This window comes from Theobroma umbraticum, unplaced genomic scaffold (genome assembly GCF_002168275.2).
Source record: "Theobroma umbraticum cultivar Fairchild unplaced genomic scaffold, ASM216827v3 scaffold_50.0, whole genome shotgun sequence".
Taxonomy (NCBI): Eukaryota; Viridiplantae; Streptophyta; class Magnoliopsida; order Malvales; family Malvaceae; genus Theobroma; species Theobroma umbraticum.
This window is the reverse complement of record NW_018397261.1, coordinates 6,721,021-6,739,996: the sequence shown is the minus strand read 5'-3', so window position 1 is coordinate 6,739,996 and position 18,976 is coordinate 6,721,021. Positions and strand designations below refer to the sequence as shown.

Here is an 18,976-nt window from a genome sequence, read left to right as displayed (position 1 = left end):
GACCGCTCTGACCGTACTGTTTATCTAAACCGAGCTAGCCCACAATGAGTCAATTGGTCCATCATCTTCACTTTGCCAATAATTGGGTACCCTTTAGGGCCTGGAGGGTATGAGACTTTCCTGCTCCAGCCCAACACGAAATGAAGAAAACCAACAGAGAAAGAATAAAGAAGATTGGTGAAGATTGAAGAGATGATAGAGTTTGCAGGAAATCCATTGAAAGGATGAATTCTACACAGGTTTATGGATATAATTTGAGAGAGCTAGCCTTACACAAAGGGACTAAGGTTGAAATTTTCAAGTGGGAATATAATATAAGGCCCTTGACCCTTGCAAATTAGTAAACTAATTAAGAGTGGAGGCTGAAATAAGGAAGTAAAAGGATTAAGATAATGGTAGCTTTCTTTCTACATTTGAAGGTTTATTTCCTTTTAATTTGATTTTTCCATTTCCACTATCTTCAAGTCCAAATAACTTTTGGGCTCCACTAGGCTGGACAATCATTCCTTACTAACAATGACAATCACCTCCGTCAACAAACGATCTATCCTTTCATTGTTATGGTAACAATCAGAAGGTGACGAACTGTTTCCAACAAAATACCATAGGCACAGTGTCAATTAGGAAAATTTAGCTAGCCCAGAGTGAATTGCCTAGTTTGGAACAAGCCACGTTTTCTTGTTTACTTCTTTTACAGATTCTTTTTCTCTTTTTATTTGCTTCCTACATTGATAGGTGGAAAACGTGGTAGAATCTGTTTGGTGAAAAAAAAAAACTAAACTATTTAATAGCGTCTCTATGGTTTTAATAAGTAATTGTCTGACATCTTAAATTTTGTTAAAAGATTAGTAATTAGAGTTCCTTCTAATACCAATTGTTATGGGTCATACTATCTCACCAATTCTAATGAATATTATTCGTTTTGACTCGTTAACATCCCATTGATTAAAGATACTATTAATTATTAAATGCGCAGTCTTCGTTGGGATCATAACACTGGGTCTATTTAGCTAACCATAACACTGGGTCTATTTAGCCACTTGTCATAGAGGGATATGTGAATTAAGAGAAGCATTTAGTTGATGGAAACTAAAGAATATCTTGTGGCAATAACAGAAGGAGATGAATTGGTATTCAACCTTGTTGCTGTCATTATTAATTCTCCTACCATTGATGGTTTCAGCTTACCCTTCTTTCTTTCTTAGGAAATCTTCCAATGATAACTTAATTAGTACTACATATGATTTGATCTATCAGTTTTACTGTATTAGTGGGATAATTTGTTGGAATATGGTTTGTGACCAATGACACCTTTTGTTTTGACCATGCAAATTGATCAGCATACGATAACCTTGATCAACTAATTTGCTACTATCATGACCAGTGTATTTAGAAAATGGTCATTACATTTCTATAAGCAAGGGAAAGTCTTCCTGCTCACTATTCTCTTGCAATCTGGCCAAAAAACCTTGCCAATTCTCAACCTACCTGGAGTCTCCTTTTTGCCTAACCCAGACAATCTTGCCAAGAATCTTGCCGTGTTCGATATGTTGTATGAATAAATTTAGAAGGAATTGGGGTTCTATTAACAGCATATAAGAGAGAAGGAATCGAACAACTGATACTCTTTTAAACTAATTGATGCAAGAGTTTCACTGTTTATTATACTTGAATTTGCACTAGAGGTTCGAGATGCGCTGGTTATCCTGGAGATGACGATTCTGATCAGCATTATACAATCAAAAGCTTAGCTGTTTCGCATCTTAATTAAAAAAAAGAAAAGAAAAGGAATAAAAGGGCAGTTGTTTCCTCAGGACCATGGCTTGATATTCTTTAGAATTGTACCCACAAGCCCATCGGTTTGTCAAATCTCAAATCAAATCCTCTGGCTGCATAGTGTGTCCTGTGTCGATTATTCATAGGTTAACAAGACCCAGTCCTTCAAACAAATAAGTTAAGTCTCCTTTTTTCGTGCTTTCAAAATGTGTAGAAATCTTCAAATCTTAGGCTCTACGGTACATAATGTTTCTGTTGGCCCAAGCCATGAACGAAATCCCAATTTGTTCACAGCCTTGGATGTGAGTTTTGACGTCTCTACACTCTTCAATCATTGACGTAAACATTGTTTAAATTCACTGCAAAGGATTCAATCAAGTCACGTGATTATGGTTTAAGAGTAGCATTGAGGGCAGCCCGCCTTTTTGACAATTTTCATACTAGCTTGGATAAACCCATTACATTCCAAGATCTTTCATTAGGGAAAAACTTTTGGACAAATTTTCAAAAAGGGGAAAGGAAATCAAGTTTTGTAAAACTCCTTTTGATGAATGTACAAAATCAGAGCTTTCATTGTGCTGATATCGAGAACCCAAACTCCAAAGGCAAGAATATTGCTGGAAAAAACCTAAACAAAAGAATGGGCATTTTTTTTTTTTTTGGTTTCTAATTCAATCAACATCAAAGGCAGCTAAGACCACGTTACCCCAGCAAGTGTACCATTTTCTGATTGTCAGTGTGGTCCACTGAAAATGGCGCTAGGAGGCATACTTGACTCTTGACCTCTTCGCTTCTTGCCCAGGGGTCAGGGCACTTGCACCGAGTCAGCACCCATCAACCCATTTCCATGAAGAGAGAGAGAGAGAATTCCGCTTTCAATCGGATATTTCAACCACGCCGGCCCTCACCCAAATGCCAATCTACCCAGCTTTCGTGGTCTCAAATCAAAGCAACATTATTTTAAAATCGTTGGGTACCTTAATTCCTTTTTTGCCCCTCAGCCCACCACAACCAGTTGCCTTTTGAATTGTCAAGAAGCAAAGTGCCAGCTGAACCATTTTGAACGTGTCAAAAACCTCTTGAATATAACGCTTTCAAGTTTCAATCAAAGGGAAAAATCAAAGACAAGTAATCCATATTAAACTAGTCTAGTCTAGTGGTAACAATAATCTTCTCTAAAATTCTCCCTCCTCGTTAAACCTGCAATTAAATGACCAAAAAAATTCTAAAAGAAATGAAAACCTACCTGCCTACAATAAGAAACTAGACTGCAATTTTCTACAAACCCTAAACATAATTAAGAGTATAAGCCTAAAAAAGAAAAGAAACTAAAACAGTTAAACTGAGTTCAACCGTGGTCACGTGAACCTATCCTGCTATTTCTAACTTCAAAAACTCGGAATCATCCGGGTCAACTCAGCTTCCTGTCCTGCTACCTCTTTTCTTCTCCTCATTTCCAAAACTTTCCGATGGCTATTGGAGTGAATATCACCTGAAAAAGTCGGGCTACAAGCAGGTCTATACTCGGGAAAAAGCCGACCGGACTTGTAACGAACCCCGCAAGCATTGCATAAGGTTTTGGCACCAAGCGGACCGGTTCGCCACTGTGGAGTCTTTTGAACTTGGCAATGACTACACCTCCGTTGGAAAGGGTTCCCACTTGACAATCCACTAGCTTGAACCGCCGGTTTTTTCTTCTGTTTCTTTGTCGGCGGTTCAGGGAAATCATTAGCCAAGTCCGTCTTTTGAACATTAGTAGAGGTCACGGAAAACCCCGACGAAGTACTTGACGATGTTATTGTCGAGGACGATGACTCAGAAAGAGGCATTGACCCAACAGGCCATGTCCGGCCGGTTGATTTAGACCTTTTGCTCCTTGCTTTAGATGGAACCGTTGATGAAAAGCTCGGCGTTTTCACAAACACCAGCTCTGGTTCTGTTTCAAACCGAGTTTTTGCATGGCTCTCGCTTTGCGGCTTAAAAACAGGGCATGATATAGGAAGCTCTGGAAACGAATCGTCCACAAAATGAGATACCCATTCAAGCCCTGCTATTTCATCATCCTATAAACACATCAAATTTAAAAAGAAAATCAATTTTCTTGCATGCGTAAAAAGGGGAATTTTTATTTATTTAATTATAAATTTTAATTAATGAAAATTACCGGTACGGAGAGCTCGTTGGTGAGAAGAGAATCAAAGGAAAAACTGCTAGAATTAGAGTTACTATCATCATCTGCTACACGTTCTTCAGAGGAAAGAGAAAAAGAATCTTTTTGTTCTTCTTCTTCAAATTCTCCACTATTAAAATTTAAGAAACAGTCAACGGAAAAATCTTCCCCGGAAGCGGCGCCGTTCATATACAAAAAATCATCCAAAGCAGCATGCTGGGTCCTTTGCATGGTTAGTTCTCCCCTTACACTCGATTTCAATGCTCTCGCTTCCATGCAGTACTCCATTTCTATACCCAAAGATAAGATTTTCCAATTAAGTTGCCAAAATCGTTAAATAGTTAAACCCTTTAATTTTTGAAACAAAAGAAACGGGATAAAGGATTATATATAATGATGATTTACCTGATAAAGATGAAGGAGGAGGAGAAAGAAGAATGAAAGTAGGGAACTGATGGAAAGGCAAGGAGGTGGTTGAGGCTTGTTCGTGGGCGAAACTAATGCTATGAGTTAATGGTTTATCTTTTTATGTCTCTCTATCAATTTTTCTTTTATTTTTTTATATTTATACAAAAAAAAATAAATATATTGGGTCTTGTTAAAAGAGCTTGACTATTGTGGGGTTGGCCTTGTTTGGACCGAATCCTTAATTTTTCACATAGATTTCTTTGAATTTTCGATTGCTTCACGCTTGACTAGTTGTGCTTATACTTATATTAATATAATGTTTGGTCCCTTCCAATAATGCGAAAACGAAGAAAGTTTCTCTAATTTCACTAACTGTTTTTTGAAATTTAAATGGTCAAAGTTGGTTTACTTGTTCTGGATGGCGGGATCAGGGATTGATGATTGGTCTGTGAGCCGAGATTGTGACAGGAGGCTTCTAGGCGCTAAGATAAGTTCAAAAACTACTGTAAATCGGTAATGGAACCATCCTTGAAACCGCCATCATTTTGTGTTTTTTCTTGCCTCTTTGTCTTCGAATTGACACTCGATTTTGAGATTATTTACAGGATTGGATTGCTTTGCCGCGTTAATCTCGGCCCTTTTTCGGTGGATTTTGCACTGCCATTCCCGCTCCTCCTTTTCTAATTTTGGCAGGTTCTATAAGCAAGCGCCAAGAGTCAAGCGTGTACGATCAACGGAAGAGAAAGCCTTAGGATTAAACATCGGACAGTTCACAACTTCGAGTGGCTCTCACGTGTTGGTACATCTGTGGGTTCTGTGATGTCGTGGCGTAATCGCGTGTACGTAGTTCACGCATGCAAAGCGTGTTGCGCCGTGGACTAGAAACTAGCTGGATTATTATTTGACAAAAGGAATATCTTAATATAACTTAATCCTCCGTTTATTTCGCATAAAATTATTTTCTTAGGAAACAAATATTTTTTACTCAAACTGTTTCAAAAAAATTAAAATTTGGGGAATAATTGATCTTATATTTCATTTATTATTTCTAGTAGGAGAAAATATGTAAAATGTGCATATCTTTATTATTACACTCTCAACTATATTTTAACGATTATTATTCCTTTAAAAGAGTTGAAAATTTTAAAATTCCAATTCTCTTTATTTATCTATATGTATAATCTATAATCGTTATCTATATATTTATACTATATATATAAGTATAGATATTGTCAAATTTTTTAGTTGAAGAAAATAGTTACATTTATTTATTATATTCTTACATTTTTACTATTATCAATATTAATAAGATTTATTAAATCTGTAAAAAAGAATTATAATTGTATTAAATAAGTTTCATATGTTTTTTTCTTAATTGAGTAATTTATAACTTAGTACCACAAAATTTCAATTATATAATTGAAACATAAATTATTTTTATATAATTATATTTTCTTAATAAATAATTAAATTTATATTTTAAAAATATTTATATTTTATATAATTAATATCTATAAATAAATAAAAAACAAATATTTCACTCACAAACACGTGACAATATATATTAAATTTTTAAATTTATATATATAAATGAATGTCTTTGGTAGAATATTTATATTATTATTTAAAATGTTATAAAATGTCATGTGAATGTATCATTAAAACATTTGATCTTATTATTAAATGAGAGTATATCTTAAAATGAAGGTTATTCTCTAGAGAATTCCAAAATCATCAAAATTGATTCGTGTCAAATAAGAACTATTCTAAGGATATTAAATAAATAAAAAAACATTGTTATGGGATGTGAGACGTAATATTAATATATGAAAAAGGTCAAACGTGGTATCTAATGCTTTTTTTAAACTTAAGGACCAAATTGTGAGAAATCAAAAATGGCCTAGGCCAAAACCCAAAAGGAATTTCTTTTTTTTTTTTTTGCTATATGGAAAGAAAGGCGGCTAAGGAGGAAATGTCCACGTAGATTTCGTGTTGGGCATGTAATTTACAAAAGAAACCGGCCGACCGTTGACGAAAGAAAGACTAACAAATAGTCGACCAAGCTGAACGTGGCGTTACAGGCTTTTTGCATCCATTTCAGTTTCGTTAATGCAATGGAAATTGACAACGGAGCATCATCGGCATGCTGCCGTTTCCGAATATTTTATTAGTCTTTTTATTATGGCTGCCAAATGCCCAAACGACCATTCGCTTATGACGGCACTCACGTGCATGACATGCCCCCCCCGCCCCCTTCCCTCTACGGTTTACTCTCTTTTCTCAGCTCATCTCCTTCATTTCCATTAATAACAAATTCGAATCTCAAAATGTCAAATGTTTTATGTACTTGCTGGTCCACCTCTTAATTATTAGATTCTAAATTGAAACCCCCAACTCAAATAATTGACTGATGTATAAAAAACAGAGAGTATTTGGTTCCAATTTAATCTTATTTTGTTTTGGGAGATAAAATGAGTCGCTAAAACTCAATTTTAAAATCGTTATCCTCATTATACATATTTTTATCACTTAAATTAAGCAAACGTTATTATTATCTATGTAAAAAAACAAAACTCAAAAAATTAAAAAAAAAAAAAGAGTTATCTATGAAACCTAGAAGGGAGAGAACATTATGATCCCTGACCGAGGGATATAACAATATGCGATAAGCACAAGCGAATAAAGAAACAAACTGGTAGATTTGGGATTAACCTAACAATTTAAGTATTTAGTTGCATGAGGATTATATCACAATTCTCAACTACTTGGAAGTTAGGTCAGAAGTTGATAAGGCATTTTCACTTCAGAAGGTTCTAAAACGATGAACTTTCATCAAATAGGCCGGCGATTATTTTGTCTTCAACACAAAGCAAAATTTCTACAATGCCAAAATTATGTCCTGCATATACCTTCAAGTTAAAACTTTGGTTTTTTTTTTTTTAATGATCTTGTAGAGTAGAAAGAAGAAATACACCCATAATTACTATTATATAAAAATTATAATTTATATAGAGTATGATTTATGAATGACTCTTATAAATGTAAAAAATATAATAAAAGAATTTTCTCATTACATTGATGTTGAAATTTTAAGATTTTAGTTGTTTTTGTAATGATTTAAGATAAAGCATCATTGATTGAATCATTTTTCAATCTACTATCAAAAGGTGAGTTCAAGTTACTAATAGTTACTGACTTAGGTTTTAATAATCGTATTTAAATTCGATATGAAATAAGAAATCATAATCTCACTTATTTAAATCTTTAATGTCTTCAACCATATGTTTCAATTACAATCAAGACTCACTCGACAAAATCAAAATCTTATTACACGATGTAAAAGTTTGCATCGAATTAACACATACACTTATCAATGCCACATATCTACGATCAAAATTCACTCCACAAAGTAAAGATCTCACCAGCATATTGTCAAAGCACATACCAAATTGACATATGTTTTGATATCAATTATAACAATTGAAATCTTAATAACTTTTCAAGTTTGCTTGTACCATGCAATTCTCAGTGATTGATTTAAATCATTATATAAATTTTAACAATTATATTTATATTTAATGTGAAATGAGATATTATAATTTTATTGTTTTGAAACTCAAAACTTAATTTAACTCAACTGGCTGTTTTCTAGTCAAATTTAATACTTAAAAGTAGTGAACTAAAAGTCCATTATATAACTTGTACTTTGTTATTCCTTGATTCTTCCCATGTATATCTCATTTAATGGCCACTTGCATATGCCCGTTGTGGTTGTTAATTAAAGTCAACAATTTTTAAATTTGATCCGGTTTGGTTGTTTACCTAATTTTTGGTCCACTCCTCTTACAAATTATTGTCATGTGATTTTGCAGTAAATAATTCCAAAACTAAACTCATTACTCACCTGACCATTTCAGCAAAGCGACTCCATTTAATTCTGCAAGAAAAGTCTCCCCTCCTCCACCAGTCTCTACTTCCATTAGTGAAAACATTATTCTAAACTGTGACTAATATCCCAACTGAATGGAATCTATCTTATGACCCTATATATTTCTCCATTACTTTAACTTTTAAAAGATTTTCTATCCCTTTTCTTTTTATCCTTTTGATAATAAATAAAGTAATTGACTGAAAAGGTAATAATTAATTAGATCTCGATCTCTTAATTTTCAATTTTGATATAAGTAAAACCCCGCTCGTATGTGTATATCTCAGTAGTAGTAAATTTGATGACTAGGGAGGTAAAACAGAGGTGTAAAATGTTGAAAAAAAAAAAGCTAAGTACTTTAAGCCTTTCCCTTCAAATTGACAGATGACAGCATCAGCTAATTTATCTAATGACTATGGACCCACGGTGCACAGTTTCACCTGTTTTGGGTGAAGTCCTTTTAAGTTCATCTTTATGAAAAGCTGGTTCCCATTTTTAATTTGGATGTCTACTTTATCATCACTACCGGACCACTACCTAGTTTTTGCACCATGTTAATGCATCATCAAAGAGAAAGCGTATTGCTCTCCCATAATCATTCGTCATCGAGCAGATGCAACCAACACGCTTGCTCAACGACCCACATCCACATATTCATAATGGACCCGTGTTCAAGCTTTTTCTTCTCGAAAGAAAGGGAAAAAAAAAAGGCCATTAACTTTGCTTTTGTGTGCATTGAATCAGATCAAGTACATTTTGAAGGATGACAGCAACCGGACAAGGAACAATTATTGATGCTATGAGTTCAAATTTATTCAGTGATACAAAACCTATAGCAGTCATGGTCATGTTTCAGTGTAGAAATAATCGTTAATGATAATTCGAACAGTCAGCGGAATCCTTACTACGTGAATACCATCTTCCCAGTACAGGTTTCCAAATGAGTATCTTCCTTGAACTTTCAGTTGCGAGCAGATGGTAACCTTAAACTTCAGCTTCTTTGTTGTGGAATTGAATGACAAAATCAATGGCTTGACGGTTACGTGAGCGCCAGCGGGAGCTTGAACACGAGCAAAGTAAACAGAATTTATTGGACCAACATTTGTAACTGTTCTAGAGACAGTCAACCGCTGCTTAAGCTCAGGTATAGTGATAGAAGGCAAATTTAGATTCAGGAGGAACTTGGCTGATTTGCGACATGGGGTGCGAACCCTAGTCATTAGGCTGATGGCAGTGCTGTTATAGCCCATTGCATAAAGGAAGCAGACATAATCAGAGATTTCCATGTCATATATGAGACCGGGAGATAGAGCTTTGTTTGGATCAACATGACCACCCCCATAGTCAAATGGGTCAGCCTGCTTGTGGGGTGCTCCCTCAGCTACAGTATTTTGGCCATATTCATCCGTCACAGAAGCTTCGCAAGCCAAATGAAAAGAGAAAAGTTGCATTAACAAGTTGCAAGAGCAAACTAAAATCCCATAAATTTTCTGTTTCTTACCTGTTGTTACTAGTGCAGACTTAATTGCTGCAGGGCTCCACGTAGGATGGATACCTTTGAGAAGAGCAACAATGCCAGATATATGGGGACAGGCCATGGAGGTTCCAGAATCGAGTTTAAAGTTAACTGGAGATTCTTTGTTTTGAGGTGAATCTAGTGGCTTGGAGGAAGAAGCAGGGGACCAGGAAGCCAATATATCAACTCCTGGAGCAGCAATGTCTGGCTGAAGAATGCACTGACATGTTAATAAAAAGGGCCTTGTAACTTCTCTTAAGAAAAAGAATGCCAATACCTTCAACACGGATGGTGAAAGGGAACTAGGTCCTCGTGATGAGAAATACGCTACTTCTGGGGCTAGCTGTTGCCCTGTAACCGTCTTTGAGAAGCTAAACTTGACTCCAGGATTTCTGTTTACACGAAAGAGTTCATTGCATAACAACATAATGGCCTTCCAACGGAATCTCAGGACTTAGGGTTCAAGTCTCATCTGGAAGACATGAAATTACCCCACAGCCTGGCTGCTGGTGCAGAAAGGTGCATAAATTTGAAATATTTCAACTGTTTGCAGTTGGAGACATAATCATATAAAGCTTATATGCCTACTGAATGAAACAACTAATAATGTGGATACTTTTTCTGGTCAAGTTTGCTCTCTATAAATGAGGAACTCCACCCCTCCCTCCCCCCAACCCCAGACAAAGAGACAGAGAATAAAAAGAAAAGAAAGTCCTCTAGTGTTAAAATGACCTGCTTGCCGCGATGTATGTCAGCAGAGATGTCCCAGCAGCAAAGTCCACTTGGATACAGGGAAAACTCCACGGACAAGAAACATCCTTAGTAGGAAACTGTGCAAAGATAACACCAGCACCCTTAACCTTGAGTACAGATCTTGAAGCAATGACAGCTGACCTCTGTGACCGAGATTGGAAACAAAGAACTATTTTTCCTCTTGCTAAAGTGGCATTCAGAGTTTCCAAATCACAACTTCTGCAAAAGTATAAATATCAGAATATTCATTCCTACGCGGTATTCCAGATTCCAATATTCATGTGAACTAGAACATACGAACGAGTCTTACCCAGCACTGTTTTCATCTACGTCAGTGGCTGCAATATCTGCTCCATACACGATAGGATGAAACTTGTTTACTTCCCTTCCTGTGTGAAAAGACTGACCCTGTATGAAAAAATAAAAAACATAGCTAAATAACAAAACCATAAATTTGTATTTATATTTATTATTACAAGGAATTAAAATTTACAAACTAAATATGATAGTTCAATAATAATCCAAACATGAATATCTCAAATGCATTGTTCTGCCGTGCCCGGGTCACATTTAAATGTTCTCACATGACATTAGAATCAACTTAATTTCTAAAAATTTCAACAGAAAAGCTCCTAGTTGATCAAATCACCTTCACTAAAAGATTATGCATATTTAAATCAACTGAAATCAGATTTTATTTTAATACCTTTCTCCTAACAAGAAGATGGACCAACAGACATCAGCAAGGGAAGTTGAACTAAAGTTTCATGCCCTCATGGCAATATTAGCAGGCAAGCAGAATTTGCAACAGGAGGCTGGTTTGTGAAAGCGGTAAACTGCTGTATCTCTATTGATGTTAAATTCATTTTACTTACATCATGAAGCCTAGAATATCCAAAACTACTATCAATCAATAAATTTATTATTTTTTACGCAAATTTTTTTGTGTCTCATTATTTAGAATTTCTTTTCCTGGTTAATTAACGTGTGATTGTCATATCAGTAAAACTTTGGACAAAATTTTCAATCATTGAGAAGGAAATTACACATTACCACAACAGTTTGGTTGTTCCCCATGGTGACCACAGCAGGGAAATCTCGATCAATGGTGCTTGCAGCGACAGTTATAACCCATGGAGCAGTATTAATGACAGTTTGAGGATAAGGACCAGAGTTGCCAGCAGAGCATACAACAGAGATTCCTCTTGCTACAGCGTGGAAGGAACCAATAGCCAATGCGTCATCAACATAGGTAGAAAGTGGAGGAGGTGAGCCCAAAGATACTGAAAGAACATTGACACCATCAAAGATTGCATCATCAAATGCTGCAAGAAGGTCAGCTGAGCTACAGCCACCAGTAGCCCAACAAACTTTGTAGATAGCTAGCCAAGATGAAGGAGCACCTCCTCTGGCTAATCCTTGGGCTAGTCCCCTAAAGTTTGCATTTTCTACTAGAGCACCACTTGCAGTAGATGAGGTGTGACAACCATGGCCCGAAGCATCTCGAGGAGACAAGAACTCAACCCCATCATTTGGATCAAGCTTTCCGAATTCAGCTTCATATCCTTTAAGATACCAACGAGCACCAATAATTTTCCTGCTTCAAACACGCCATAATTAGACACCTTATAATTTAGCCAACATCAACAGTCAACACTACATACAGTTCATATGAACTAGGATATATTAATCTATATTTAAGCATTTCCCTAGACATAACAGTGACAATGAACTTAGAAACATCAAAGATAATCCGGTCCTATTGTATAAGTTAAAAGAATTTGGCAACATATTCCAAGTCAACTGCAAAGTTACTGACAATGGAATAGCAATTGGAAGCAGACCGCTGTTTCAATAAACTTAAACCAAATATGGCATCAAACTGTAATTTTCTTGAAAAATCTGGTACTAAAACAAGTGTGAGTGAGAGGAGAGATTGTTTCATAAGAAAAAAGATTCTGGGATTCTTGGAAATTTTAACTTGCAATATTCTGTAAGAAGTAAATTCTCCTCTTTTGAGACAAATCAGACCAAAAGCACAGAAGTAAAAAATTCTCAAATCCAGGACAGAAAGATTCCAATGCTTTTATGCTTATTACAACTGATTTTAGTAGTGAAGTACGCAACTTTGTTAGCTAATGAGGATGCTTCAGGAAACAACTGCCAAAGGCAGCAGGATCCACCTAATTTTCTACAGTTCAAGCCAAGGTTTGAGAAATTAAATTGAGGTCTAGTGATACGATATTGGTTTGATCCACAAGGACAGAAAACATGGCTGATTAGGAAAAAGAAAGAATAGCATGAGCATTGGTCAAATTGTAAGAATACCTATTGCAGTGGGAGCGGTTAAATCCTTCTCCTTCCTGGCATATCCCTTTCCATCGAGATGGAACCTTTCCCATGCCCTTATCTTTGAAGCTTTCAGACTCTGGCCAAATACCTTCTCACCAAAATTTATGAAAAAAAACAATTGTCAACCACTACTATAGATAGCTTGGTTTTTTATTTTTTCGTTTCATAAAGAAATGAGAAAAGTAAAAAAATACACAAAGCGTTTCGAGACTGACCAGTATCCATGACACCAATGATAGTCCCAATGCCTGAATGGCTCTTTGAAAGAATCCCATCCACAATTTGAGGCTCTACATGCAGGAAATCCCAGCTTCTAGTGGTATGCAGACTTAGAATTCTATTTGGAACTACACGAACAACTCCAGGGACATCTGCATCGATATGTTATGAGATAGAAAATCAACTAAAAGACCCATTTGAGATAGAATACTAAAGGAGAAAAACAAGAGTTTACAGTTCACCAACATTGTTACACCTGCAATAAGCTTGGCTTGAGACTGACTGAGGACTGCAGCAAATCCTGAAAGCCCATGTTTGTAGCTGTATAAAATGGATTCCTTGGCAGATTCTTTGCTGTTCAATTGAGATCATAACATGTTATTTTCTATTTTCAAATAAACAGGTCTCTTGTAGTCTTCTTAACAGATGAACTTGTCAAAAAGAAATTTTGTTCATTCATGTAAGCAAAAGTTCAATTAAGATGCATATGAATAAAGGGTGCAAATAAAATCAGAGAGTAAGAAACATTGAAGTGCAACTTATGAAGGAAAAGCTTTTAAGTGTATGTATATTGATATCAAACAAATTAATTATGTATCAGTAATGAACTTATAGCTACTAGTTCCCTTCAAATGACCAACTTTTATTTTTTTTTTTCATTTGAATGAAGATACTGAAAAGAAAAGCCACTGAACAACTTCTGCTAAAGAGAGTTGAAATTAAAACCTTCCAAGAATGTCTGAAAGAATTTGATGATGAGAATCCTCCAGTAGATTTGGCTGATCAGTATGTCTCTCTCCCATATATATAATATAAACCTGTCAAAGAAACAACGAACCCATTAAAAAAAATGCAAACCAAAGATGATCATAAGCTGAAGCAAAAAATTGGAATAAAAGTTAAAGAAAGAAAACCTACATTGCTTGCAGCAAGCGCAAGAAAAAAGAAAGAAGGCAACAAAGCAAGAACAACACCGCATGCCCATGAAGAAGAAAAGGAAGCCATGAGAGATTGAGAAACGTGGAAACAAAAAAATACATATATCGAAGACACAGGCTATCAAAGAAGAGTAGCTACTTGCTTAAATTGGTGAGGGGAAGAGTCGGGAGACGTGCGGGGACCGCAGTGGATACCTGCTCCACTGCTACTGTCATTTACGCTTAAAGGTTCACTGGGTGCACGATAGACATGTCTTTTTGTCAGAGTCATTTAAGGCCCTGTTTGTTTTGTTTGCAATCTTCACAGCCATCATGATTTTGAAGATGGAAGCTTTCGTTTGTCTGTTTGTTCTTATTGGTCTTCTTTTACTTTGTGGGAAAATGCCTAAGTGGAAGAACAACCGTTGACTCGAACTTGGGTTGACTGAATTTTCTCCATGAACGAAACAATGGGTTGGTGAAGTGGCTTCTGTTTGAACTTCTTCTGCTCTTCGCACTTTGTCTAAGGTAACGTTGATACATTATAATGTAACGTGATTATAGTTAATGTGATTGCAAATAATGTGATTAAAAATAAAATAATAGTGTTTGGTTTACAAGTACTTTAGTGGGAATGTAATGTTAATTGTCAAAATTACCCCTAATTATTAAAATATAAGTTTAATATATTTATATTTTTATTATTAATTTTTATATAATATCATTTTCTAAATATATTTTTAATATCATGTATTTTATTTTTATTTATTTTTATAATATTTTATATTTTATTTTTAATATATTTATATTTTTATTATTAATTTTTATATAATATCATATTTTAAATATATTTTTAATGTCATATATTTTATTTTTATTATTATTATAATTTTATATATTTTATTTTTATTTCTTTAATATATTTTATATTATATATTTTATTTTAATTTGTTTATCTATATTATATAAATATTAATTTTTATATTTTATTTTTTATTTTAATTTTATTCTTATATTATATATTATTTTAATTATAATATTATAAAATATTTTAATAGGAATAATAAAGTTTGAAGGGTAAAATTATTTTAAGAACATTACAAAGTGCAATGTAATGTGATTGCATTGGTTTTGGACTGCAATCACATTACATCCATTGGCTGCAATGTGATTACATTGTAATTTTATATCGTAGTAATCTGTTACAAAACAAACACTGTAATATAATTTAATAAACTACATTACAAAAAATGTGACTTACATCCACCTAAAAGTTGCGAAAAGAATTCAAACGTTTTTCTTTTATCTGAGTTCCTCTGGAAGCCCCCAAGGACGCATGCACTTGCCCGCAAAATGACACAAGTAGTTCTTTTTCCCAGATGATATGTTCATATTTTGATCATATTCAAAAGGAAAATTATTTGTTTTAACTTTTTCCCTGAAGACTGAAAGGTGTCGCAACTCTACTGGCTGTAACCTGCTAACACCTATGATTTTGCTCAAAACTGTAACGTTCCACTGAATAGTTTTCTTATTGTCAATTATTATAAGCTTGCCGCTCAGAAGACGAAATGCGTTTTGACTATTACGGTTTTAAAAAATGTAAACAGCTCAACTGTAATACTACTACAGTTTCGGTATGGTAAACTAGTCGTTGGTTCAATTGATGAAGTGATTGTACGATATGCTGTATTAAAGATTTTAAATTATAATACTTCATAAAATTAAAAAAAAAAAAACAGAAGAAGGTTTATACAAATGAGAAGCGTCACTAATATACTTTAAAAGCGCACTAACTATTTAAAAATATTAAAATTTTATTATTATTTTTTTATTTTAAATTAAATTTATATATTTTTATTTTAAATTAAATAATTTTTTATAATTAATATTTGATTAATTGATATAAATTATAATATCTTTTATTATTTTAAGTTACTGAAAGCTAAAAAATATCACATAATTATATCATAAAGTCACATTAATATATCATGTCATTGTCTATAATGACATATTAATATGTAATTTTAACATCAAGTGATATAAAATATGATAGGTAAGTTTTAACTAATTAGAATTATTTTACTATTAATTATAAAAATATATTTAACTTAAAATAAAAATATTAATTTTTTTATTAAATGCAATAAGAGAATAAATATTTATTTGAATTTTTTAAAATAATTTTAGAATTTTTTTTAGATATTATGTAAAAAATAATTATATTTCATTTTCATAACAAAAAGAAGAAGAAGATTTATCCAAATGAAAAGTATAATCTACTCCATAATCTAATGATTTAGAATATAATTCAATTTCAGAATGATATTTTAACTAAACTAAATTAGTCTTATATTCTACAAAAATAGTTTTTTATTTTGAATTACAATTTTTTTGAAAGGGATAAGAAATTTTTTATCCAAATGCATGGATCACACAAGTGTCTAGTACTTTTTATCCTAATAAATTGTTATAAAAAAATTTAATTTCAGCAAGGGAACATTAATTTCAATGATTAATGCACAATCCCTTATTAAAAGAACAAAATTCGAAATCTTTTTTTTAAATAAAAAAATAATTCTATAATGATAAACGAGGCAATTAAATTGACATGCAAAAAAGTAATGCTTTTAAATTAATTAGGTAAAGGAATCATGTTAACATTGCAAAGTTAATGTCACCAGTGCACCACGAGCATGTGGCCATCTCTATCAAAAAAAGAGATAATATTCATAATGATTCATCAAATTAATTAATTTCGTGACTATAATTACGTATTTACATTGAATATAAATTAGTAAGTTTTATGTTTATGGATCTATATTTATCTCTTGTACCATAGGCCAATTGATGAATTTGTTTATTGGTATTGATTTTTTTTTTCTTTTTGATGAAAAAAAGAAGGGAGACACCAATAATTTGGTGCATTTATGTTAACAAGCTTCCATCATTCCATTTTCATGAGAGAGTTTAAAGAAAGAAGACTTAATATCCAAGCCAAATTGAACCTCGACATATAGTTGACCTTGGATAGCACTCGATTTTGCTTTACACGTAAGTAATTGAAACCCACAAAAGTGATTTTGGTCCTTGTCTATTTCTCTGGCTTAGCTTGTTCAAGGTTGTCTTGTACTGTATCAATAATTCGAAACGTTAACCCTTATTTCTTCCCAATTGTCAGAATTTCATAATCTTTTTTTATAATTGAAGAACGAGAGATTTGTACTCATTTTTTAAGCAAAGTATTATATATTAATTAATTAATCAAATACTTGAGTACAGTCAATAATTTACAATTAAAATTCATATTCTTATTGGATTGCCTAAACTCTATAAACAAAATAAAACCTAAATTTAAAACTTAGAACTTCATTTTTAAAAAATTGTTAGAAAATAAGTAGTTATATTTGGATAAAAGATTTTAATTTGATATATTATCAGTATATGGATTTTATACATTATCAATAAGTCAAATGTTGTTATATTGCTAATAAATAAATTTAAAATTTAGAAATTATTAAAACTAATATTCATAATTTTAAAATATTTCCTTTGAAGATCTTTTAAATTTTTATGTTTGTTTATTTATGAAATAGTAATGTGGAATTAAATGATAGCATGTAAATATTATACATTGACAATAAATCAAATATAAATTTTATTTCAAAATGATATTTGATTTTTTTATAAATAAATTAACATGCAGGTAACATTTGCATGTCCTTTCCAGTCCATGACAATTCATAAGTATTTTTTATGTTTTTTTAAATGTAAAATAAATGCATAAACTAAACATTGGAATAATATCACAATGGTAATTCAAATTCATAAACCAAACTATAAATAGTTATTCCTATCATATTATATTTTCACATAATAGTTATTTTATTTCCCTCCGCTTTATGTGTCTTCTACCATTATGCAATGGTGTAGAAAATTTTAAAAGGAAGAAAAAAAAAGAAAAATGATGATAAATTTGTCTTATATATGTTTGTTAAAATTGGTTAAAGATTTTTAGTTAAATATCCAAATAAGTCCATGAATTATGTCAAAAGAATCACTTCAACCCCTATCTTTCTATTATATTCAGATAAATCTCTGAATTTCTATTTCGGATCAAATAAATTCTTCTTCTTAATTAAAAATTAACTTTTATTAATTAATGATACATATGATACTTTCATACCATATCATCTACCACATGATAGATGATGTATCATTAAATATTGTTAATTAGGATTTGTTCGCTTATATTTTTACCCATTTACTCAATTCTAATCAATAATATTTAATGACATATCATCTATCACGTTACAGATGACATGGTATAAAAGTACCATATGTATCATTGATTAATTCAATAATTAACGAGAATAACTTTTTTGATTTGAAATAAAAATTTAGAGACTTATTTAAATGTAATAAAAAAAATAATAATTGAATGAATTTTTCTTACATAATTCAGAGATTTATTTGAGTTTTTAATCAAGATATTTTTATCCAATTACTTTTTTATGCTATTTCAATCTAGGTTGAAAGTCATTACGGGGGAGAGTTTAATGATAACTATTTTAATCTCAAAATGATCATTTTGTGAAATAAATGATATCATAAAAAAGAATAAGGATTCCCTTAATTAAACATGTTATTTAAATTTTCAAATTAAGATTTAAAAGCAATTATTAAAACTCCAAAATGGAAGGGGATTATTAAATCAATTGCATTCCATTTAAAAAATCAATTAATGGATTAAGAAGAAGAGAAATAAAAGTTTATGGAAAACTAAATTGCGAGGTGGGGTTGGTTTGATATTTGAAAATTCAAAACAATAAGAACGAGCTCAGGAAGAGTAAAATGAGAACGTGTTCACCATAACAATCTACTTCTCGTCATTAAATATTTTTCAAAATCAAAGCAATGCAAAATTTTGCCCACGG

The 18,976-nt window shown here is 32.6% G+C and overlaps 3 protein-coding genes across 3 annotated transcripts in view; all 3 read right to left on the bottom strand.

The window, feature by feature from the left end:
* The window catches only part of LOC110418612 (cytochrome P450 84A1-like), a 1,801-nt gene extending 1,584 nt beyond the window's left edge, over positions 1-217 (bottom strand). Inside the window, 3 exon segments of the mRNA XM_021431389.2 lie at positions 1-31; positions 33-139; positions 142-217. The exon segment at positions 1-31 is cut by the window's left edge and continues 274 nt beyond it. Of these exon segments, the coding sequence (XP_021287064.2) occupies positions 1-31; positions 33-139; positions 142-217 (214 nt within the window).
* Positions 218-2,842: 2,625 nt separating this feature from the next.
* On the bottom strand, positions 2,843-4,585 carry LOC110418613 (GATA transcription factor 3-like). Its single transcript, XM_021431390.2, has 3 exons — positions 4,352-4,585; positions 3,941-4,236; positions 2,843-3,839 (listed from the first exon to the last, which is right to left on the bottom strand). Exons 2-3 carry the CDS (start codon positions 4,232-4,234, stop codon positions 3,165-3,167), a joined length of 969 nt encoding a protein of 322 aa, XP_021287065.1. The 5' UTR covers positions 4,235-4,236; positions 4,352-4,585; the 3' UTR covers positions 2,843-3,164.
* Positions 4,586-9,001: 4,416 nt separating this feature from the next.
* LOC110418164 (subtilisin-like protease SBT3.9) lies at positions 9,002-14,332 on the bottom strand. Its single transcript, XM_021430809.1, has 11 exons — positions 14,041-14,332; positions 13,849-13,940; positions 13,379-13,476; positions 13,119-13,274; positions 12,880-12,991; positions 11,605-12,148; positions 10,862-10,959; positions 10,531-10,770; positions 10,076-10,190; positions 9,784-10,006; positions 9,002-9,699 (listed from the first exon to the last, which is right to left on the bottom strand). The coding sequence occupies exons 1-11, from the start codon at positions 14,125-14,127 to the stop codon at positions 9,128-9,130; spliced, it is 2,337 nt and encodes a 778-aa protein (XP_021286484.1). The 5' UTR covers positions 14,128-14,332; the 3' UTR covers positions 9,002-9,127.
* Between the last annotated feature and the right edge of the window lie 4,644 nt (positions 14,333-18,976).

What these genes read in the sequence shown, in the direction of transcription:
- LOC110418613 (XM_021431390.2), bottom strand. Translation starts at nt 4,234, where the DNA reads ATGGAGTACTGCATGGAAGCGAGAGCATTGAAATCGAGTGTAAGGGGA. An exon ending in CCAACGAGCTCTCCGTACCG is followed by an intron (nt 3,840 to 3,940) that starts GTAATTTTCATT and finishes ATGTGTTTATAG; the next exon opens with GATGATGAAATAGCAGGGCT.
- LOC110418164 (XM_021430809.1), bottom strand. Translation starts at nt 14,127, where the DNA reads ATGGCTTCCTTTTCTTCTTCATGGGCATGCGGTGTTGTTCTTGCTTTG. An exon ending in ACATACATCGCGGCAAGCAG is followed by an intron (nt 10,191 to 10,530) that starts GTCATTTTAACA and finishes TCGTGTAAACAG; the next exon opens with AAATCCTGGAGTCAAGTTTA. An exon ending in TTTCACCATCCGTGTTGAAG is followed by an intron (nt 10,007 to 10,075) that starts GTATTGGCATTC and finishes TGCATTCTTCAG; the next exon opens with CCAGACATTGCTGCTCCAGG.